This window comes from Aythya ferina (assembly GCF_964211825.1).
Source record: "Aythya ferina genome assembly, chromosome: 2".
NCBI lineage: Eukaryota > Metazoa > Chordata > Aves > Anseriformes > Anatidae > Aythya > Aythya ferina.
In genome coordinates, this window is record NC_140297.1 from 134,139,750 (window position 1) to 134,164,672 (window position 24,923).

General features: G+C 35.1%; 2 protein-coding genes across 2 annotated transcripts in view; both read right to left on the reverse strand.

Moving 5' to 3' along the window:
- Positions 1-24,923, reverse strand: part of CNGB3 (cyclic nucleotide gated channel subunit beta 3) — a 663,489-nt gene that overhangs the window by 596,013 nt on the left and 42,553 nt on the right. The window lies entirely within an intron of this gene.
- MMP16 (matrix metallopeptidase 16) overlaps positions 1-24,923 on the reverse strand; it is a 190,278-nt gene that overhangs the window by 70,016 nt on the left and 95,339 nt on the right. Inside the window, exons 3-4 of the mRNA XM_084508687.1 lie at positions 21,105-21,227; positions 8,995-9,299 (exon numbers count right to left, since the gene is read on the reverse strand). Of these exons, the coding sequence (XP_084364813.1) occupies positions 8,995-9,299; positions 21,105-21,227 (428 nt within the window). The remainder of the gene's footprint in view (positions 1-8,994; positions 9,300-21,104; positions 21,228-24,923) is intronic.

Below are 24,923 nucleotides of genomic sequence, written 5' to 3' on the forward strand. Positions count from 1 at the left end.
AATATATTCTCCTTACGCTTAAAAGCAAATGTACACCAAAAATACCTAGTACTTCTGTAATAAAATATCATTTACTATTATTTATTGTGTTATTTTGTTTAAAGGCCTCTTTCTACAGAATTTCAGTATTGTGTACTAATTTTGCTACAGACATTAAACAACAACAACAACAAATGCATGTATATTTTATTTCTGTTTCTCTGGCAGATATTAATATGAGGATAGGAGTATCAAATGAATTCTACTGATCTACTATTTTATCTGAGGAGAGCTTATACTTAGTTTTGCCAAGTATTTTTTGCCACTGGAAGTCAGACTTCTGCAGTTAGATTTTAGTCAGCAACTGGTACATTAAGCATCATGTCTAATCTGCTTGAAGTCTAAGCTCTCGAGACATCCTTGTCTTCCCCAAGAGCTACTTCTAAATCTTGCTGTTTTAAAAAGCTGCACATGTGTAAGTAGGTCAATCTTAAATTAATCTAGTTAAAAGTACTATACTCTCCATTCAAACACTCAAAAAAAAAAATGATTTAAAGAAGAGCTAAACTAACTTAAGTGCATTTTGCCAGACAAATCTAAAATCAATTTTGATAAACCAATGCAATTTTTGAAGTTGAAGCAGGAGTTTATGCTTTAAGTTAAGTTAAGCCATCTAGTTTCTGGCAGGTTGCAAAAAAATGTTTTCAGCTACTCTCAGCTGGAGAAAGGACATATATACATTAAGAAGCTATAAAAAATATGATGATATGTATTACTGATGGATTTGTCTATTAAAATATATCTTCATCCATGATTGGCTGCTCTCTGAAAGTCTTCTTTCTGATCTATTTACTCTGCCATAATTTTTAGGATTCCATCCGAGAGCTTTACTATATTTAATAGTAATTATGTTTGTAATAAAATATAAAATAAATCCAGGTAAAAGAGATTAATTGAAAATATATAAGGTAAAAGTGAGGAGGAATAACAGTTGCATCTCAGTCACCATTCCCACCTGATAGAAATAGTTTGTGTTTCATTCAACAAACAGACAGCAGTGACGTTGAACTCCAAAAATCATCACAGCCCTTTCATTCCCAACTACTGCTTGCCAACATGAAGCTTCTGAACATAGTCATTAGTTAGGAACCTGGCTTCAGTGGGTTGGGACTGCCAAAGATTATCAGGATTTTACCCAAACTTCATCTACTAAATGTTTGCTGGTATTTACCAACAGAACTAGTCAAGACACACAGGTTTCTAAAGATAATCTAGCTTTGTCTGAAGTCACTGTTCAGAAGACTGCTTTCAGTCTCTTCATCTGTTCCTCGCTTAGGTCTTCAGAAATTATAAATGATGGAAGGTCTGAGATTCATTTAGCTTTGGTACTGCTCACTGTTAAGTTAATGGGAAGGGTGCAAAATGAATTGAGGTTAGTACTTGTCCTCTTCAAGGCTTTCCAAAATAATAAATAAAGCAAGCAAGCAAGCAACACCCCTTACTCCAGAACACTCTAGCTAGTTATCCTATAATAGGGGACATATTATCATTTCAAGTGGACTTTATCACTTCAAAGACAACCTCAATGTGTACACTGCATTTAGCAACTCTGAGATCTGATATTGACTCCTCTCTTTCTCAAAAGTCCGGTAGTGGGATCCTAAGCAACATTAATTTACAAGTATGAAATCATATTTCACAATGCGATCAGATCTAGTGAGTCCTGTATAAAACATATGTTTTGTTTTCTTTGTAATTTGATTTTTTTGAAGTAAACATAGGAAAATTGTCCTTCTGATTGATCCTGCTGATTCTATTACTATATTCTATTGACAAAGCAGATCTGCAAGATAAGTCCTATTCATAACTGTGTTGTTATAGAAATACATCATCTATTTTTTCCAGTAGCAAATATCTATGCTCAGCAGATATTATTTAAAATTTCCACAGATTTATAAACACTGCTGCTCAAAACCAAAGTAAAATGTGAAGAGTATAAGTAGAAACATAAAATTGCCTGTTTTACAATAGGGAAAGCATCTTATCCCTAAGACCTTGAGAATGCATATACATCATGCTGCAGTAACTTGGAGGATAGGGGAGGAGGCTCTGAAGCTTAACAACTACTAATGAAGCAGCATGTCCAGAAATCTAGCACACTAGTTATTCTACTAGAATCTGATACTTCAACCTTTAATTATATTGCAGTACCTTAAAACTTTATGTGTTCCAGATTTAAAAATGGCCAGATGAAGACAACATGTGACAGAGCCCCATTAAAGCCAACAAGAACACTACCATCAGCTTCAGTACAGGAAGACATTTTTATGCTAGCAGCTAACAGTAGAGGCAGTCCCTGCCTCCTCTCATCCCTGTCAATGACTCTGAATTTCTATACAGAGATTTCAAATATTTTCAACTGAAAATATATTTTGAAAAAGACTTCTGGTTAAGGATTTTGACAATACTATACCTCCAAAATATTGCCGCTCTTAGCAAGACATCATTGTCCTTTTCTGGATACATCATTCATTGTCTAAATACTTTTCACTCCAAAAATGAGGTGATGTATATCACCTAAATGGATCGGAGTCATAGGGACAATGAAATCTTCTCCTCGCCTCCAGATTGATATATTAAGATTTTTTTCCTTTTCCTTTTTTTCCTTCTTATTCTTTCCAGCATATAAATTTAGGAGAAAATAAAGTTGTTGTTTTTTTTTGTTTGTTTGTTTTTAATAAACACTGATTTTTCAAATAAATACTTGTGTCAGTTGATGTTGCTTATTTTCATCTGTTTTTTTTTATTGTTGTTTACATCTCTAATTGTCCATCCTGTATGACCTCTATTTCCTTATTTTACATGTATATGTTTGTCTTGTTATTAACCTAAACTGTGCTCTTTGTGAAATATTTTCCTGTGATTTTCACATCCTTTCTGATTTCCTGTTCCTGACTAGTGTTTCACTTTCAATGTTTGTTTCTTCCATCCTCTTCTACTACAGTTGCAAAGTGCTACCAAAATAATCTTGAGACTAAACAAACTAAACTTTCCCTGCTGCAGCCCATACAATGGTGTGTTCTGCACCTGTAGCTAGAACAGCACTGGTATCACACCAGTGTTGTGTCTATTGCTGCACAATACCGGCACAGCATCAGGACTCCCTCCAAACCCCAACCAGTAAACTGGGAGTGGGCAAGAGGTGTGGAGGGAGCATCACCAGGGCAGCTGACCTAAACTGACCAAGGGGATATTCCATGCCATGTGGTGTCACACTCAGCAATAAAAGGTAGGAAAGGGGAAAAGGGGTGGAGGAGGTGGGGGGTGGGGAAGGGGAAGGTGGCTCTCATTATGAAGATGTCTGTCCTCCTATACAACTGCTATGTGTATTGAGGCCCTGCTTCCCTGGACGTGGCCAAACATCGCTTGTTGAAGGGAAATAGGATTTCTCTTCAGGGAAATAGGAAAGAAAAAAAGATTTTTTCCCCCTCTCTCTGTGTCTCTGTGCTTTCAAGCAGTCTTTGTTGTTGTTTTTTCCCTCTTTATTTTCCCTTGAATTAAATAAATTATTTTTTTTCTCAACCCATGAGCTCCCCCCCCCCCTTTTTTTTTTTTTTCCAGAATACTTTCTTCTCCTCTTCTTTTGAGGGGGAGTGAGAGCAGTTGTGGTGAAGTTCAGCAGCCCAGCAAGGTAAAACCAATATTGTTTGCAATCACCAGCAGCACAATGGAAATTCAGAGAAGAGTTCACTACAGTTTAGCTGGAATTAAGGTATCAGCTGTACTCAGTTTATAGGGTATCCAGAAAAAAAAAAAAAAAAAAAAAAAAAAAAAAAAAAAGATCATTATAGAGAGTCTGCAAGTGTTAATTTGTGTGACCAGAGTGTTTTTGTTTGTTTGTTTGTTTGTCTTCTGAGCAACAGGCCCATTAGTCTCTACTCCTACAAAAGTCTTATTCGCTCCTCAGAATGAGGGAAAAGTGCAGACCCCACAAAGCACAGACTTTTTTCACCACCTTGTTAAAATAGGTGTACAAGCCACAAAAAATGACCCTGAAGTGATAACAATGGAAAACAGCACTAAGATGCAGAGATTATGTGTTTCTATTGAAAACGACCCCCCAGTCTGTAACGTCTGTAACTGGCAGAGGAGCTGGCCAAGCCGCTGTCCATCATTTATCAACAGTCCTGGCTATCGGGGGAGGTCCCAATCGACTGGCGGCTAGCAAACGTGACGCCCATCTACAAGAAGGGCCGGAGGGCAGACCCAGGAAACTACAGGCCTGTCAGTTTGACCTCAGTGCCAGGAAAGCTCATGGAGCAGATCCTCCTGAGAGTCATCATGCAGCACTTGAAGGGGAAGCAGGCGATCAGGCCCAGTCAGCATGGCTTTATGAAAGGCAGGTCATGCTTGACGAACCTGATCTCCTTCTATGACAGAGTGACGCGCTGGGTGGATGAGGGAAAGGCTGTGGATGTGGTCTACCTTGACTTCAGCAAGGCTTTTGACACCGTCTCCCACAGCATTCTCCTCAAGAAACTGGCTGCTCTTGGCTTGGACTGGCGCACGCTTCGTTGGGTTAGAAACTGGCTGGATAGCCGGGCCCAAAGAGTCGTGGTGAATGGAGCCAAGTCCAGTTGGAGGCCGGTCACTAGTGGCGTCCCCCAGGGCTCGGTGCTGGGGCCGGTCCTCTTTAATATCTTCATCGATGATCTGGACGAGGGCATCGAGTGCACCCTCAGTAAGTTCGCAGATGACACCAAGTTAGGTGCATGTGTCGATCTGCTTGAGGGTAGGAAAGCTCTGCAGGAGGATCTGGATAGGCTGGACCGATGGGCTGAGGTCAACTGCATGAAGTTTAACAAGGCCAAGTGCCGGGTCCTGCACCTGGGGCGCAATAACCCCATGCAGAGCTACAGGCTGGGAGAGGAATGGTTGGAAAGCTGCCAGGCAGAGAAGGACCTGGGAGTGATGGTGGACAGTCGGCTGAATATGAGCCAGCAGTGTGCTCAGGTGGCCACGAAGGCCAACGGCATCCTGGCTTGTATTAGGAACAGCGTGACCAGCAGGGCTAGGGAGGTGATCGTCCCCCTGTACTCAGCTCTGGTGAGGCCGCACCTCGAGTACTGTGTTCAGTTTTGGGCCCCTCGCTACAAGAAGGACATCGAGGTGCTTGAGCGGGTCCAGAGAAGGGCGACGAAGCTGGTGAGGGGCCTGGAGAACAAGTCCTACGAGGAGCGGCTGAGGGAGCTGGGCTTGTTCAGCCTGGAGAAGAGGAGGCTCAGGGGTGACCTTATCGCTCTTTTTAGGTACCTCAAGGGAGGCTGTAGCGAGGTGGGGGTTGGCCTGTTCTCCCACGTGCCTGGTGACAGGACGAGGGGGAATGGGCTTAAGTTGAGCCAGGGGAGTTTTAGGTTAGATGTTAGGAAGAACTTCTTCACTGAAAGGGTTGTGAGGCATTGGAACAGGCTGCCCAGGGAAGTGGTGGAGTCACCATCCCTGGAAGTCTTCAAAAGACGCTTAGATGTAGAGCTTAGGGATATGGTTTAGTGGAGGGCTGTTAGCGTTAGGTTGGAGGTTGGACTCGATGACCTTGAGGTCTCTTCCAACCTAGAAAATTCTGTGATTCTGTGATTCTGTGATTCTGTTATTGAAACCAAGCAAAACAAAATAAAATCAAGAAAGCATGATAAGAAAATGACAACAAAAACCCAGTAACAACAAATCACCCAAAGTATGAGGACAGTGCTATTAACTAGTCAATATAAAGTAATGAGTACTGAATTTGTGTATGATAATTTATATTCTTGTTTTGTGCTCATTAAATATATACATATATTTAAAAAATAATAATTTAAAAAGGAAAACTGTCTTTGAAAACTTTCCAAGGAGTTGCTTGTGTTTTCTGAGTTAGAGAGTATGGCAAGCAGTTTTCATTAGCAGAACACTAAAAGGTGGAAAATCAGGCTAGTACTTTTCAAGAGGACCTAAGACTTGCATTTTGCTGCTAAATAAGCAAGCTGATCTATGTTTTCAAATCACTCTGGAATAATAGAATTGTAATCAGAGAAAAAGATTCTTTGGGGTGAGATTTAATTCAAAAACAAAACCAAAAATTTATGACCAAAGGTTTTTACCCTTGTATTGGATTTCTAACAACACTACATGGAGTTGACTATTGCAGGACTATGGCAGCAATGAAGCTTAAAAAAATGACACTCGCCCAGGAAAAATGACTCATGGCTAAGATCAGAAAGATATTTTTCAACCTTCTGCTTTTCAGTGTTCTGAGACTGAGCTCAAGATGATAGGGAGCCTAAGAGAGCTGTAAGTCTTTCCTTCCTGTCAATCCCAAATGGCATGCTTGTCTTCTTTTTCCACCTGGAGATTTTTTCCAGTCACAAAACAACAACAAAAACAAAAATGTGGACATTCCTTCAGGATTCCTAGACCTAAGCTAATGCAGTAAGATCATCAGCTAATGCAGTAAGATCATCAGCACAGGCCTACCTGATAACTGGAAGTCACGGACAAATAGCAACTCTGAGTACATATATCAACTGTACTTAGGTTGATATTTCTAGGCTGACAATCACGTAATACTTTAATTTAGACAATAACTATGACCTAAGATCCAATGTACATACAATTTCAACAATGAAACTAGAATTTGCCAAAATTCTTCAGAATATTTACATTGATAAGATATTTAATTTCAATGTATTTTGCAGAAATTTTGCAGTCATAAACTATTGTGGGTTTTCTATCTTGACTATCCCATTTTAAGAGAAATCTGACTCCCTCAAAAAGGATATATGAGCACATCAAAGTACGTTATTACACTTGCAAAACATATTTCCTGTGATACCTGTTGGCACTTCATGACATAGATAACAAAAATTTTCTTATAAAAGGTCAGTCCTCTAAGATATATAAAAGCACAGTTTTAATGATAGTATCATTTTACTTTCACTTACTTTTTTCCTTCAAGATATTTTAAAATGAGTTAATACAAGAAATAGCTCTTGACAACTATTCTACAAAACACAACCACAAGAAAACACATTAAGAAATGCATGTCATTTTGCACTCTGAAAAATATCTAAGTTAGAGTAGAAGAAGATAGCCAGAAGGTCGCACATTTTCATAGAGACTAAAAGTATCCATATGTGGAACTGTTCCAAAGGAGTTATCACATTTTAAATTGACACCTTGCCTTCAACATACACGTCTGTAGATTTTCCTGTGTACTTAAGTAATAACTTAAAAAAGATAGAACATTATGTGCAGTGTTGGTCTCCCACAGAGTTCATAAGAACACTTTCATTTAGCCTCACAATGCTGTGACTATTTACCTGAGCTGCACAAACAGAAGACTCCCACTGCTGTTTCTTTGATCTGAGCTTGTGGAGGGCAAATATAAGTAGTGCAATATGTTTTGCTCCAATAAGAATCTGGGGCTCAGTCCATAGGAAATAAGCTTCTTGAACCCATTCTGCTACTAAAGGCCTCCACAATGCAGTATACTGTTCTTGCTTCACTGACCCTTACACAATACAAGTATTTCCCATCAGAATCATCACAATATCCTATTTATACCCCTGAACTGTTAAGTTGAGACTTTGTTGTAAGCACAAGGCTACAAATACTGGTACACATAGAACTCTGAATTAGACTCAGAAGATGAAAAAGAGAGGAAAGAAAGGAGTTAAATAAAGTCCTTAATTGTTCACAAATTTGGTTTAACATTCAAATATAACAGTTTTGCACTTAATTGTCGTCTTTATCATCTTTTGTGTACCAATAGCATCCTCTTTGTGCATCTGTATGTCTTCTTCTATATGTCATTGTTTGCTGAAGAGACTCTCTCAAACTATGGAAATGAGTTAGAGAGATCTACTAGGACAACTGGGGCCAAAGCAGCAAATGCACAATAAGTCTACAAAAAAGTTTTTCCTTGATACTGTTCTGCAGAGATAGCTTTAAATTAGGCTTATTAGATAATAACAGTAATTTAATCACATGAACTTGGAGCTCAGCAAAGGCCATATTATTCTTCTGCAAATAGTATCATTAAAGAGTATCTGCAGTCTTCACTTAGCAAATTTTAGATGTACCAACTGTAGTAACTTCTTTAACTCTGAGGCATTTACAACTTAAATAAGTAATTACGAATCACAGAATGGTTTGGGCTGTAAGGGACCTTAACGATCGTCTAGTTCCAAACTCCCTCCCATGGACAGGGAGACCTACCTCTAGACCAGGTTGCTCAAAGACCCATCAAACCTGGCATTGAACACCATCAGGGCCCATCCACAGCTTCTCTGGGCAACCAGTGCCAGTGCCTCACCACCCTCTGAGTAAAGAACTTCTTCCTAATATCTAACCTAAATCTAACTTCTAGTTTTAAACCCTTACTCCTAGTCCTATCACTACCTTCTTTGCTAAAGAGTCCTTCCCCAGCTTTCTCTTATGAGTTCCAAAAAAAAGGTTCAAAAGTTATTGGGAAGCACTAATTCTGTTCTTGGAATAGCACCCTTAAGAGTTGACTTTAAATGCTACTATTGCATCACCATTAAGTAAAACAGAAGACTAGGTTTTATACAGATAGGTATCGGTGAGAAGTATCAGTCGTTCTTAATCTCTCATATCACTTCTAATGAACATTCCATTTTCCCTAAACCTAAATAAAATCCATATGGCCAACAAGTACAAAATGCAACTTGTTTATGTAAACACTCATCAGTACAATGCTTGAATTAACACAAGGGTTCCTAACAAGAATTTAATGTGTTTCAAGAGAAACACTTCTTCACGCTCTGAGTTACATTTAGACAGAAACTTTCTATTGAAGATTCCTAATAGACCAATTAACTGAAGATATTTCTAAAGCAACATAAACTTAGGGTAGAAAACTATGTGACTTAAGGACAGGGAAGCATGGAAATAGCTGAAAATTCATGAGATGCTTTAATTAATATTAATTATTTTGTTTAAATTGAAATCTTCTCTTACCATCATGATTAGGATTTCCCAAAGTCCATGGCTCATCTGAGTCAAAATGAGTGTCTCCCCCAATTCCTGGCCCAGGGAAATATGCATGGGCCAAAAATCCTCCCTCCCCGTCAAAGGGAGAACTGTCTCCATGAAAACCTGATGCAAAAATGATTGTAATATCCACGTCCCTCTTGCCATTTTCTAATTCAATATAAGGAACTTCTTCAAATGTTAGAGGAGTTACATTCTGCCACACATCAAAGGCACGGCGAATGGCTTTACGAGTTTCAGCATCACCTACTTTTGGAGTGACGTTCTTAATGCTGAAAGAAACAGAGAAAGAGTAAATAGATTAAATTTTACAGAGTGGTAAGTGACACTGCTCACATCCACTTTTCACTAGATTATTAAAAACATAGAGCTTTTAATAAAACATATTAGTGTTGTTTTATATTCCTTAAGAAAAGTATTTTTAAACAAGCAGGTGAGAAATTATTGTGTTAATTCATTTAGCCCTTTACACTAGTTGTCCTTATATGTTAGCTGACTTATTCTGAGCAGTACAAAAATCTTATTTGTAGAACATTAAAAATATTTTTAAATGAAAAAATTCTGAACAGTGGGATAACCAGATTAATCAGCCACTGACTGCTTACCTCCTGGACCACAATTCAAATACATCACAGCTGAAGAATGGCATGTCATTTCTGATCAAAAGCTTCAAATGTTTCCAGTTAAATGATTTTTTAACTTCTTAGTGAGCCCATTAACAATAGCAGAGCTCCATACTGTGACTACCAACCAATTTTTACAAAGCCTCAAAAATGGTTCTTGTTTCATTTGGAACTGGATAGATAATTTCTTATCACAAATAAAGCCTTTCTATTTTGTAACAGGCTAAGATGTTCTTTAATAATCTGATCGCGTTTATTAATGTTTCATAAAACTGTGGAATTTGTCAGAAAAATCATTTTATAGAAAATCAGTTTTATGCTAATTCATAAAAAGTTAAACAAAAATTTCGGTCTCTACTACATATACAGTTACACACACACATAAAAAAAAAAGGCAAAGAAATGTCATAATCACTGTTGAGTTCAAAATGGAACTAAACTGCATTACAGTGGAATTATCTTAAAAACAAACAAAGAAAACTACCCTTCTTTATTTAAATATATTACTTAATTCAAGAAAAGATTGCCAATAATCAGATTCAGACCTATCCAATTTCCTCTGTAATTTTTACTCAATTCATGCGCACAACAAAGACTTATATTATTATGTCTGTACTGAAACTGCTGCAATCAAATGCACCTTTTTTTTTTTTTTTCATTTGACGTGCTTTGCTGAACATCCATCCATCCATCACAAGTTTTAGAAGTAGCGTTCTGGAATGCATGTAAGATTTCTGTAAGTTTATACAACACGATGTGCTGATGGAGATCACAAACACTTCACTAGTCAGCCTGAGAAGATTCATATACTTGATTATATGATACTGAAAGTTTATAAAAATGGAAGCAAACCTTTCAAGTCTAATTTAATTTTACATATATAGTATGTAAAATACTTATTGAATTCCTCTAGTTTCATCATGTTCTTTTAAAACAAACTTTGTCAGATTTACAAAGTCCTGCCACACAGATACCACTCAGAGAGGAAAAATCCTGACACCTGGGCCTGGCCCTATCCTACACAATGTAGATGTTGTGATTCAGATTGCTTTGTATGCCTTTTTCTCCTGCTTTTGTCTGGGATAGAATTAATTTTCATCTTAGAGGCTCATATGTTTTTAGAGGATTCTGTGTTTTAGGATTTTTGATGAAAACACTGTTGATAACACACCAATGTTTTTGGTTGTTGCTGATCCTTGCACAGACTCATGGACATTTCAACTTCTTGTGCTGCCCTGCAAATGAGGAGGCTGGGGATGCACAAGGAAGTAGGAGGGCACACAACCAGGACAGCTGACCCAAACTGGCCAAAAGGATATCCCATACCAAATGGAGTTATAATCAGAAATAAAAGACAACTGGGTGAAAGAAGGGGGGACATTTGGAGAAATGGCTTTTGTCTTCCTAAGTAACTGTTATGCTTGATGAGTATCTGCTTTTGTGGAAGCAGCTGAACACCTGCCTGCCAATGGGAAGTAGTAAATGAATTCCTTGTTTCACTTTGCTTGTGCACATAGATTTTGCTTTACCTAATAAACTGTCTTTATCTTAACCCATGATTTTTTTTTTTTACTTTTATCTTTTAGATTCTCTTCCCTGTCTCACTGTGGGAGGAGTGAGTGAACAACTGTGTGGTACTTAGGTGCGTGATGGGCTAGCAACACCTTTCCTCACAGTTACGTATTCCTCATAGTACTGACTCATCAGTAACTTTATGATTAGTGTTGTTTTGATTTTCAGGTAGTTAAAAATTACTGGACACACTGGGCCAAGTATCAGGCCCTGCAGAACCCCTCTCTAAAAGCTCCCTACTTTGTGAATTATTTTTTTTAAGATGTTTTAAGATGTTTTGGAGTTTGTAGCCTACCCACACGTTGAGAATGTACAGTATTTCTTTCACAACCAGAATGCCATATAGCACTAAATGAAAACACCTCACAAAAGCACACTTACACTGCCACTACCAGAAACTTAACAACAGTTAATGTGCTGCTTTCCTAAGAATATCACTACAATGAAGATGACATTTTGCATTAGTCTAATTTTACAGTGTACTCTGTAAGGCACATAAATTGTCCCAAGCACAGCTCACTGAGGGATTAGAGCTTGTGCTGCTGCATATACAGCAAATGAATAAACAGGTTTTTATAGAAAATAGAATACGTGTAGCAAAACTGCTATTTTTTATGTAGTAAAAATGATGAAAAGAGATTGGATAAAAACAGATTGGAATTTTTTACTGGTGGTAAACTGATCAATTGTTTGGTCTAAGAGAAATTGACTCACATTTTGAACCTCATCATTTTACATTTTCTTGCTTTTCAGTGCACAGAATTAAGTTTTAGTCATTGATTATAAATGAAAAATTGAGCCATTCAACTAGTTTCACACACATTAACTATGGGTGATTACCTATAGTGGGGGACTTTTTCTAGGAGCTTCAGCTATCAAATTACTTTTGAAATAGTATTCTACATCTCAAGAGTCATTGTCAATAAAAAATATTTTTCAGAGCATACGTTCTGTATTAGAAAAAGACAGATTTCTGGCTTCCAAAATGGTCTTCCGGAGAGAGTAAGATTGTAATGAAAAATGTAGCTTCTAAAGAAATTAAATAAATCAGTATTTATTCCAATATAGGAATATTTCCAGAAATGATTGTCCTTTTTAATGGGCTTAATACAAGTCAAGTTCAATCCTAAAAGGGCAAATTCTAATGCTATTTGTAACACCAGTGTGGAAGTTTTCTGGCTGGGAAGCTTGCATAGAATATAGATATGAAATCCAAACAACTTTACATTTCTTTCATGGTGTTGATCTTCAAAGGGGTAGTAACAAAATAAATCCATACAATGTATCAACTATCAGGGATTTTAAGGCTCATCACTTAAAAGGCTTTGGTTTAGACATATCACTTCAGTAGCAGATAGTCTTATGTGGTCTTTTTTCACGTGGCTCTACATCTTAAAGATAGGAGTCACCTAAAATAGTAGTTGCTGTCACTGGTAACATGAAAAGAGGAGCTAGGCATCTTACACTCAATGTGTCCGTATAACGTGGCTCAAAAAAACTTGGGGACATGCCAACCCAGATTCATTCTTATTGCAAGGTGGTAACATAGCAAGCCAAAAGCCATCATAATAAGAAAATGGTATTTCCTAAGAACTGCTTTCATAACTTCTCTGTCTAGTGATCATTTCACAGGAAAGAAATTCAACTGAGAAATCTCCAGTGATGGCCTTGAATTGATTTGCAATGAAACCTTATAAAGGAGCTGAAGACAGTACTTGCAATTCCTTCCAATGGAATTTTTTTAGTAAGTAAAAGGAAAATAAGTTGAAATATTTCTTTAGATGCCATTTTTTACAAACAAGTATACTGACTGATATTTTGCACAGATTTTGAAAGCTGTTATTCTTAGATAATCACAGACATATATCCATTGAATACAGTATTTTGTGGTTATTATTGCTGCTTGACGCAAACATTGTTTTCAACCTTGCAGTTGCTTTAGTCATAGTAGTTTTTAAATCCATCTCTTGTAAAAGAAAGAAAAAAAAATCATCAGTGATATCCACTTTTCATGTTTAAGTAGTATTTATACAGATACATGAAGAGTCTTGTTTGGAAGACTGCTATTCTGAAATTCTGTCTCCTCTTGATTTTAGAAAAGCTTTGGGTTTTCCTTCTACTCCTCCCCCTCTTCACCCAAAATAGCCTCCAAAAAATTCTCCATCTTTCAGTGACAGATTTTTGGCTGCAACAGCTTCAGGAGCCTCGTAAGGCTGTCAGGATATACCTCACATGACTGTGTAGAATCACTCATCTGAAAATTAAATACAGTGTATTAAGAATCACATATTTGCCATTAAATTTCACTGTTTCCTTCTTTTTCTTATGGTCCTCAGAGCAGCTCACTATATCTTTCACATAAATTGCTACGATCCTGTATATAAAATCAACACTTCTGACCAAACTAAAACCCAAGAGACAGTTCAGCAAATGCTAGATAAAGCTCAAATACTTTTGCATAAAGCTTAGCATTATTGCTTACCTTAGCAGAAACAGTCTTCACAAGAGTTATAATAACTCAGTGACAGACTCCTTCATGGCCTGTAGACTTTGATACTTTTATTCTTCCCTAAATATAATAAATACTGTTCTTAAATTGGTTCTGTGCTCATTTGTGCAGTAAATCCAGAGTACAGGATTAACAATATCTTACTACCCTGTTGTTATGATTACACTGGATACTAATGAGTGCTTTTGAAATTATTAGGTAACTATAATGATGCAAGAGGACTTTTTAAGGACTTTTTAGGACTTTTTTCTAGAACATGAATATATCAATTAACTATACATTTAGATAATATTTCTACAATGTCATTTCTTTCAAACATTCTAAGATTTTCCCCAAATTTGGGGAAAAATTCCCATTTTCCCACAAATGGGAAACTCTTTTCTAGAGAAAGAAAGAGTACAGAAGAAAAAAGATCAGGAAATTTAACTGAATAGGTAAAAACATGCAGTCTGTAATCCATATGAAGTAGTCAGCCATTTCTAGATCTATAATTGATATGAAGCAGTTAAGATAAAATAAATTGAAACATAATTTAAATTTAAATAACTTGTTGAAACATTAGCTTCACATTGCCATTGCTGTCAATCAAACCTAAAAAAAAAGGTTTTCTTCTATCGTTTTTTTTTCCTTTTTTCCCATCCCAGTCTTACTCCTATTTGAAACAAATAGATCACCTCTGGTTAAAGGTATACTGCATTTTGTGCCATCATTTATCTACAGGCACTTTCCATCAAGTAACTTCATTAATCTCTCACTGATGTGGGTTTTCTTAGCTTCAACTTCTTTGCAGTCTCACTTTGCTAACTCTTTGTAGCTATAACCTTAAAACATGTAAAATGTGATCTTGATTCATATAGCTCCAGCTCCAGCTGATTAAGCCGAAGTCAGATATATTGCTTTTGATCTCCTTGTTCTGTGATCACAATAAAAGTCAACCTACTGTTGCCACATCTATAATTCTCTTGGCTATTCTGTTTCATGGACAATACTCTCCCTATAATTTGTTAAAAGGAGCTGAAAAGTGACAAAGATAAGGTTTCCAAGATACAAAGCTAAGATTATTAAAATACTTTGTTTCTACAGGAATGTGACCCATGTCATATTTTACTACTAATTAATACGAATAAAATGCAAGACCAAAAAAAAAATTTACAATTATAACATATTAATGTTTAAGGATTTTATTATTTCTGAATTGTTGAAGTAGTCAAATATAAAAGAAATGAGAACTCATATTATACAATGGAGATAAATTTTATTTGAAAAGGGCTTACACTTAAAGTACATATAGTGAAAAGCATTTTAATTTAAATTACACTGTGCAAAAGCATGGCTAATTGGCTTAATTGACTGTTAAGTAGGAATTCTCTCACACAAGTACAGTTATTGGGACTTTTCATTACCTTATATACCTTTTATTAGGTATACTTTACATGCCTTTACTTCTACATTTAGTGGTTAGAAATGCTGAGGTACATAACACAGCTAACTGTTTTTTAAGAAAAGGGAAAGAATCACGGCTATGAAATTAGATTTTGAGATAGCACCAAGCTTTAACAGGGGGTATATATGCCTAAATCAGCAGGTAGGAACGGAAGTACTTTATTTTATTCAGATTCATAAACATTGCCTATAATGGTACTAACAGAACTAAGGTAAATACCAGAAACCTTCCCATGTAGCATAAGGTTGATTATAAGTCCAAATTTTTTTTTGGTTTTGTTTTTCTTTTTCTTTTTGAAAGCTTGTGGGAAATACATATATAATGGCAAAAGAATGTTTAATACACAAGGATCTATTAAAATTTACGCTGTAATTTTGCATCCATGATTATTAAGGAAAGTTAATGCTTAGTTTCAGTAATCATAGGATCCCTGGCCCTTTAGTCCTCAGGATATGAAGCTCTATGGTAGTCTATAATAGTTTATGAGAATTTCATTATTGAAAAGAACTAGTCTCCCTAGTATAAATACCTATTTTTCTAGAGCATGCAAGTACAAGTCACCAGAGCTCCAGCAAAACATGTGAGTGGTAATGATAAGAACACACATGTGGGTCAAATAAAAACATCTGTTTTCAGAGAACCCTAAGAACTTCTTCCCCATGCCAGTCAGCTTGCTTTCCTCATTTGCAAGTATCACTTCCCAATACAAATCTGCATCCATTTTCTGTGATACTGTGTGTACTTTGATAGAGAGCAATGAAAGATTTTGGCTACTGACTTGAAATTTAAAGTTCTAGAGCACATGGTAGGGTATTTCCACTGACTTAATGCCTTGTAAGCCTCGTGTGTATGTTGGGAAAAATGATACAGGCCAGTCCTGTAAATGTTTCTGGCATGTTTCAAAATGTTACTTAGGCATAAGATAATACAACTGAATTAAAGCACAGAATATTGCTTCCATGTTGAAGACTGGTTTTCAGATGTTTCAGTTACTCAAAAATTAATTAAAGTTAGAAACTTCTCATCATCTCTGAAAACAACAACAAAAACACAGAGAATGTTTATCCCTTATTTCTGTTGTTTTTATTATTATTATTACTATTTATTTATTTACTTACTTTTAAAGGAAAGAGAATATGCTCATGTCTAGACACTGAAATAACCATATATTTAAAAAATACAGTATGCAAATCATCCCATCACAAAACATATGCTCTTATTTCAATATTGATGGCTCTGCCCTTTTTCATTCATGAGCAAAATATAATCAAGGAGATTCAGCATACACAATTCTTAGTGACAACTTGAATTAATAAGGAATGCAATTCCTTGATTTAGGAAATATGTTCTTAATAGTCCTCTGTGGCAGTAATATTATGTTATAATCCAACGTGTTGCTACTTTAAATCAAAAATACTTTCTAAAGTCTTTCTTAACTCAGCTTTGTCTTATTTTTCAGTGTGACTTTCAAACTTCAAAGAAAATTTTCTTTCCATGTTCCACACAATGTGGGTCATTCAGAATGTAGTAATAATATGGTATATTTTTAACAAGACATATAGGACCTTTCATTACATACTGAAGCTTCCATCAAGCATTAATTCATTTAACTGGACAGCATAAAGGTAGGCATGTCCAAATCTTTCATCTTTTGTTGCTTTTTGGGGAGCTGAAGTCAAGGATGAATCCAGCTTGTTGGGAAAGGAAGAAGAAATTAATCTAGTGTTTGACCCAAGGCCACTGACCATCTGCAGTTAAGCTTTCTCTACCAATTAAATTAATGTTATATATTGCTGAACTTATTATTATTATTATATATATTATTATGAATTATTATTTTTTTTCTCTTTCTCAAGAAAGAAGAATAAAGCTGCAGAATAGCTTTTAAATTAATATTTTATTTTATTTTAAAATGTTAAAGGTTCTAAATGAGGGTCTTAATTCAACACAAAGTTTGAGTTTTCAGAGAGCATTCTCTAATTTTATTTGTATAAGTGTTCTGCAGGCTGAATAATCTGAAAAATTGGCTAATGACTGACTCTCTTAGTGCTAGAGTTAAAATTATGAATAGTATGCCCAGACTTCTGATGAAGAGGACTTTATATTCAATAATTCTCTATCTAATTATATGCCTAAAAAAGGCATATAAACATTCATGTTCTATTTTACAAAGACAAGTGGTTTATTGATTCACATCCTTACTCCTTTTAAATACTGGGTGATTTACTTCCCTAGCAACAGAGAAGGTGATTGCTTTTTCAGAGAGACTTGCAAGTGTCTTTGTAAATATCACCTTAAAAAAAATAAAAAATCCCTTAATAGGTTTCATAAATTTCTTCTCTCAATCTATATTATGTTCAGTCAGAGATTGTTTTGTAATCTGATACAGTCTAAAACACTAAGAGACAAGACTTTGCCATTAAGATCTTTCTTGTTCTGTAATGGAGCTAGTTCTCACTAGTCCTATATGCTTATGGCTGTTTAAAAAGGTTAATCACTTTCTGTTTCTCCTTTCATAAAAGTTGTATTAGAATATAGGAGAAGTATAAATAATACATAAGTATAAATAATGTTTACAAGGTATGCAAGCATGAACTATACCACACAGAACAGATACAAGAACTACTATTGCTGTGTAACTTCATTAGAAACAGGAATTCTTAAAAAAACACCCTATTCACCAGTTCAAATAATTTGAAAGCTGCATTCCCTGAAGGAGAGAAAGTATAACTAATGCAGCAAAATATCCATTCCATGCTATCATTAAAAATATTGGAATTCTGCATATTGACACTGACTGTAGATATATGGCTGTCTAAGACTAATGATCATCTAAGCTAAAACTGTAATATGTGGCCAGAAAGGATGCAATTAACACAAATGATATTGGTAAATGATTTATTTAAAGCTCCATCTTGATATTTGAGCTGAATTTCCTAGCCTGAAAAATTACAAATTGAAAACATGGAAATGCAGGAAAAATGTGATATAAGTAGCATGTGTATCCATTTTGATCCCCTTATCTGTGATTACAGAGACAATCTAAGGGGAAAAATATTCTTAACAACATTTAATCATTCAAATTTAACAGGTGCCAGGAACAATTCTTGGGGGAAAAAGAAAGAAAGAGAAAAAAAAATCTAGACTGAAAATACAAGTAGACACAGATTAAAATGCATTTATATGTGATCTCAGTTCTGTTTTTTCAAACAATAGTTTGATATTTTGCCTAAAGTGATAATTATTTCATTTAAATCCAGCATCCAGGATATCCTCTAGCTAGAGAGATAGTAAGTGGTAAATGTAGCTTTTGAACTCCTTCAGCGTGCTCCCCTCAGCATCAGAGTTGCACCAATTTGACGATACATAGAAAAAACACTACATCTGTGAATTTCACAGAGCCCAACAAAACTTTATACATTTACAGTTTTATATTAAATACTTTCTAGAAATAAGCATCTAGCATTTGAAAAGTTTGCCTTACTCTATCCCAGTCAAAGCTCCCCAGAAAAACATAAAATAAAAGAATAAATAAATAAATAAATAAATAAATAAATAAATAAACTTCTAAGAAAACCTGCTATAAGCTGCTGTTAAGGTTCATGTTCTGCTCATCTTTATTGGGCTCTTTTTCAAGTAGTGTCAATGCAATACATTTTTTTTTGCAGTTAACCTTCCTGTTCAGAAAAGCAGGTGAGTGAAGTGCTACGATAAGATAACCTTACAGAATGATAGAATCATAGAATGGCTCAGGTTAGAAGGGATCATCTAACTCCAACCCCCCTGCCATAGGCAGCAATGCCACCCACTAGATCAGGTTGGCCAAGGCCCCATCCAGCTAGGCCTTGAACATCTCCAGGGATGGGGTATCCACAACTTCTCTGGACAACCTGTTCCAGTGTCTCACAACCCTACCTTGATTGATGGCATTTTTTTTTATTGTTTATTCTGTGTTTCTGTTCTATTATTTCCAGAAAAGTTGAAGAGGTAGCAGACACTGATATGAAAAAGAAATTATCCTTCCTTTGGAGGTGTTCCTAAACTTAGACAGTTAAGACTACAAGGTTGGACTAGTCAGAAACAATGCAGCTGGAAATCTGCAGGTTACAAAGAGACTAGCACCAAGAAAAATGGAGCAGACGTGATGGTAGAGATATGTTCAAAATTTTAAGGGAACAAAGTAACTTAAAGGGTCATTGAGTTAACTGTAATCTTGTCAGCAGGGAACCACTAGGAAGGACAAAATAAGTGGAGAGAAGGGATAAATTTTATTTCTCTATTTTATTTCTCTTTCTCTCTCTTTTTTTTTTCCTGTTGTTAGTTGCTTTGAATTTCCTATATTCAGAAAAAATAATATATATATATTATATATATATATAATATATATTATTCTAAGGCAACTTGGCTTTTCTAGTTTAAATGTCTTTTGGTCTGTAATTCACTACAAAAGTATTACAGGTTTATTCACTTTAAAGCTCTTGTTGACTGGAGGTCCTGTCAAAATGAGAGACTGAACATTTTACAAGAGGGAAGGGAAGGCAGGAGGTAAAGAACTGCTATAAATTCCTCAAAGTGAGAGAGATTACTAGATAGTTGTCACATAGTTTAAAACTGGGCACCCTTGTTTGGGATTATGATGAATGCTTTGGGTGATGGAAGATAAACAAGTGGTAAGATTTAGACTGTTGTAAAAAATCCTGTAATGAAATAGAAAATTGGACTCAGTACAAATGAGATGGGAAAAAAAAAAAAAAAAAAGCATTTTTAGATGACCATGAATTCTTTTCATATGTATGCATACATGTACATGCTATGTTTAAATTTTAAAATGCAGATAGAAGTGCTTTCTTATTACATTATATTTTCTTATTTCTTTATTGTTACATTAACAATAAAGAACATAAGCCAGTGCAACATACTAATCACAAGGTAGTCAGTTCTCTATTGCTTGAAGTTATATCAGTGTTTAATGCCTTAAATAAAATTCTACAATTCAAACATAAGCCATAGAATTGATATAGTGTTACTAATAAAACTCTCTTCTCAGTTCTATGAAGATCAGTCTATATGACCATTAGAGCTTATGTACTTAAAATCTTATGCTTATATGGGGTTATGAATAAAGGTAACAGTCAGTGAATTTAAAAACAGGTTTATCCCTTGTAACTTACTCTTGTTAGATAGTACAGAAATCACAGAAGGGATGTGTAAATTTTCAAACAGGCTGTGTGGGAATCAGTCTGTTGACAAACTATGCATACTACATTACATACATGACATTTACTTTGGTTGACAGAACTCTGGCAAGTACGCTGTATGGATCTAAGTTTCCCTGGAAAGATCAGATTTTACAGAATAGGCAATATACTGTGTAAAGTATGTGCCAGACTCATGAGTTACAAAGATGTACAGCCCCCATGTATCCCTATACTCATCGCTGGGTAAGCAGGAAATGGTTAGGTCAGTGACTCACCAAAATGTAATCAAATTCATTGGTGCTTCAAAACAGACCTGTAGGCACCTACATTTTACGGAGACTGACTTCCTTCAATAACCTATTTTACATACTCTAAATTAGCAATCTCAGTTTCATTAGAGTGCTCCTACTTTCAGAGAAATGTTCTCTGAGAAGCTGCCAAGAGGGTTGTAAGGTAAGGTTAAGGACATACTGGGTGTGAATTAGATGCTGAAAGCTTCTGAGAATTTAGTGCTTACTAAATGCATGTAATTTTAATCCAGGAAAATCCCCTGGTTCTTAGGTACTACATATGTATTTATCCAAGAGGTATTCAAATCAGCATTTTTACATCACATATTAATAACAAACTTCTTGAAACATTGAAAAATATTTCAGAACCTCATATTTACTTTTAATTAAAATTCAGTGCTACTAGTGAGATTTATAAATCTACATTAGTATTTTTAGTACCTGTAAGTGATATGTTTGTGCTGCCACTTCTGTCCTGTTAACGCATATCGTTTCCGACGAATGTTAAATTTAGAGCTACCTCGTGTTTGGTCAGGCACACCACATCGAGGCTTCTTCATCCAGCTGCAAGAAACAGCACCATAGTTGAAACAGCATGAAAGAAAAATCATAATCACTGCACTCAATTAATAAAGATATCAAACTTTTTTTTGAAGTTAGAGTATGATCAATTTTGTGTCTACAAGCAAAGATGACTAACAAGAGGAACAGTTATCTTGCTATTAGATGTATATTTTGTGGAGCTTCATTGCGTCTGCTGGCATTCAGAAACAAATTTATTTGTTTTTATTCCCACACCCCTTTTTTTTTCCCTTCGTTTGCTACAACTTCTCAACAAAGACTTCATAAGTGTTTCAGAATTAGTAATTTATTCTGATTCATTCAAAGTAATTCTTATCTGTGTTATTGGCTTTCTTACTGGAGGTGTTAAGTTAAAGTATACATACACAAATTTAATCAAATCATTAGTTACTACTGCCAGATTTTTATTTTTTTTAATTCAACATATTGAAACATTCTAACATCATAATAATTTTAAGATCTTCATTAAATGTTCCTACTACATGTATGTCACTGTCTTTCCACACAATGAAGGGTACCAGCTCTATTCACAACTGTAAATAACTAGTGGAGATATCTAACAAGAATTCTGCTTAGAATATTTAAAGTTCTGCACAGAATCAAGTTGAAAATATCTAATATACAAACAACAAAAGCAACCACTTCCGTAGCACTAGACTTTCAACAGAAATGCTGTTTTTGCAATGGCCTTCAAAGTTTTAAAGTATTCATATATTTCAAACACCTCAAATTTGTCAGCATTCCAAATTATCAAAATTACAATGATGTCTTATTCAAAAGAATAAGTTCAACAGAAGTGTTACTAAAAGAACTGTTTCTTACTTGCAGTATAAACGCTTTAGTTTGATTAGAAGTAACAAAACTCAGCAGAAGTGGTGATTTTATGTGAACTGAATATCTGCAGCACAACCAGGATGATAGTAAGATTAAAGACATTTATTGTATAAGTAAAAGACTTATATTGTATAAGACTCCCCTGATACTTTTCCAGTTCATTGACTTTACTCATGCCAGATAATTACTGATGTGAAAGCTGCAGTTTTCCTACGGTATATACCACAACAACGGTAATGTTCTTCAGGCTTGCACAGATGAATTTCTGACCATTAAACTGGCATTTAAGCATTGTTTTGTAAATATATACACACACCAGCTTTATGAATGGATGATAAGTCACTTGAAATTTCATCTAATTAGAATATAGATACTTTTTAAAATATGTACAGTTAACAAAACTTAAAAAAAAATAATAATTAAAGAAACAAACAAACAAAAAAAGAAACCAGCCAATTTATTTAATCTTTTCCTGTAGGTATTCTTAGTTAAATATATGTATAATAAATAAATTGTCTTGTTTTGTTCATAAGAAAATGTGGAATGATTGCAGTGCAAAGGACTATTTTTTATATATACATATATATAGTACTAGTGTATATATATGTGTATAGTAAATAATTCAATGAAATCACTGATTCTTCAGTTCTGTACTCAAGGAATGAGATGCATATTGTACGTTTGATAACTACTACTACGGGACAGACTATATTGCATATGGAATGACTTTTTAGAGATGGGATGATGAAATTTGAATTTCAGTGAAATCAGACACACTTGTTTTCATAAATCCATGGATTTCACTACATCCCCTGTCAAAGAGTCCCTCCCCAGCTTTCCTGTAGGCTCCCCCTTATGTACTGGAAGGCCACTATAAGACCTCCCTGGAGCCTTCTCTTCTCCAGGCTGAACAATGTCAATTCTCTCAGCCTGTTTTCACAGGATCAACACTACATCAAAAGAAAGTAGCAAGCAATAAAGAAACACATACACACACACACACAGATTAATAATAATAAAAACAAACAAACAAGCTGTTACTGAAACAAGCTTTCAAGTTACTTCCAAAGTTCAATACTCCTCTAGAAAAAGTTAGTATAAAATGTTTTATGCTTAAGATTTAATACCAAAACAAACAAGTAACATACAAACAAACAAAACAAGACTAGTAGATAGCATGGACTCAGAATTCAACATAATATTATTTTACTAGAAATACTAACAAACAATTTTAAACAAAACAATAGTTCCAAATTTTGAACAAATTTTGAAATTTAAGCAGTCACAATTTGTTTTTCCATTGACTTTGAAGTGGCATGTACCTATCAGAAGTGCTGTGCAGCCTGTCAAGCTTTCATCCTTGTTAGAATGGGCACAGGATGTTCCATGCTGTCATTCTGTGTGGCCTGTTGATATTCTTACTGTTGGTTATACAATGACTGGGACTGTGGTTTGTACACAGCATAAATCCCAATGTAAATGTAAATGTAAGCCTTTGCACAAGTGGCTCACTAGCTTTCAGCAAGTTATCTTCATGTAAAATTTCAGGAAAGATGTAATTTTCTTTGTTTAATGCAGCTGAAGTGTTGGACTGTCACCTGCTTTATTACCCAGATACTAATTGAGCTAAATTTGGCAGTCGGAGTTTTAAACAAAGTATTAAGTTGTTAGTAATGGAGTCAAGTCCTTTCTAGTACAGAAATGAGGCAAAATATTAACAATCTCTGGCACATAATTTTCACTTTCTCTTTTTTTTTTTTTTTAATGCTAAAAATAGTTTCTTAAACATTAACAGGTCTTACTCTGACTGTGGGGAAGGCTTCTGTCCGTAATCATTAATGCTCATGAAATTTGTGGATACTTACTGTGTTACGTGCTCTTCCATCTGAGGGATAACTGATGTATAAAACATTCGTTTTTATTTTCTTCTGAATATACTACTTATAGCATAATATGATCAATGCTTCCCATGTTCTTGATCGTGTGTTAGAATTTAATTATTTAATATATATATTATTCTATTTTAAAAGGTGCACACTGGTGATGACTGCCTACCTCTCCTTCATATGTTTGTTTCCGAACTTGTGGAAATATTTTATGCAGCAGCCCTTCAATATTAATATTTTATTGGTACTCAATAAAGAGGCTTAATTGTGACTAACGTACTCTATCTGTAGGCATAAATCTTACATCTAATTCTTCTCTTAGGTCCATTAGTTTAAAGCTTGAAGAGCTATATATGTCAAGAGAACTAAAACAGCTTAGACTCACTTAAAATTAACAAACAAACAAACAAACAAACGCTAATACCACAGAAGGAAAATAAAAAGGGAGAACACCAAAAATCCAATTTGACTCAGTGGCTGGAAAAACTGATTTCAGTTAACTTCTGAATGGCACCCTGAAACTTCTTGTGAAGAGAGATGTTTTCTAAATGTTTTTACTCTTCCCTATTGTTTTCTTACTATCATTACAGGACTTTACTGGCACTCCTCTATGTAACAGAAAACAGTTAAAAAATGGTGTAAGGTATTTCAACACTCTTACTGAGGATGGTTTCTCAGCAAGGCACTGAATGTTTGCTGAGGCAACAAAAATTTATATATACTTTTTTCACATAAAACAACATTTACACACAAAACAACACAAAACAACCAATAGAACAGACTACTGATATGATTTCAACAGCTCAAAATTTATCATTCACTGCTCATTGAAATAAAATATATTTTAATTATAACCTATAAAGTAAACTTTCGTTATAAGTTCATCTGAGAACTAAAGTGACCACATTTGCCACCTATTTGTAAAGGATGACATTAAAATAAAATGAATGCTTTGTTA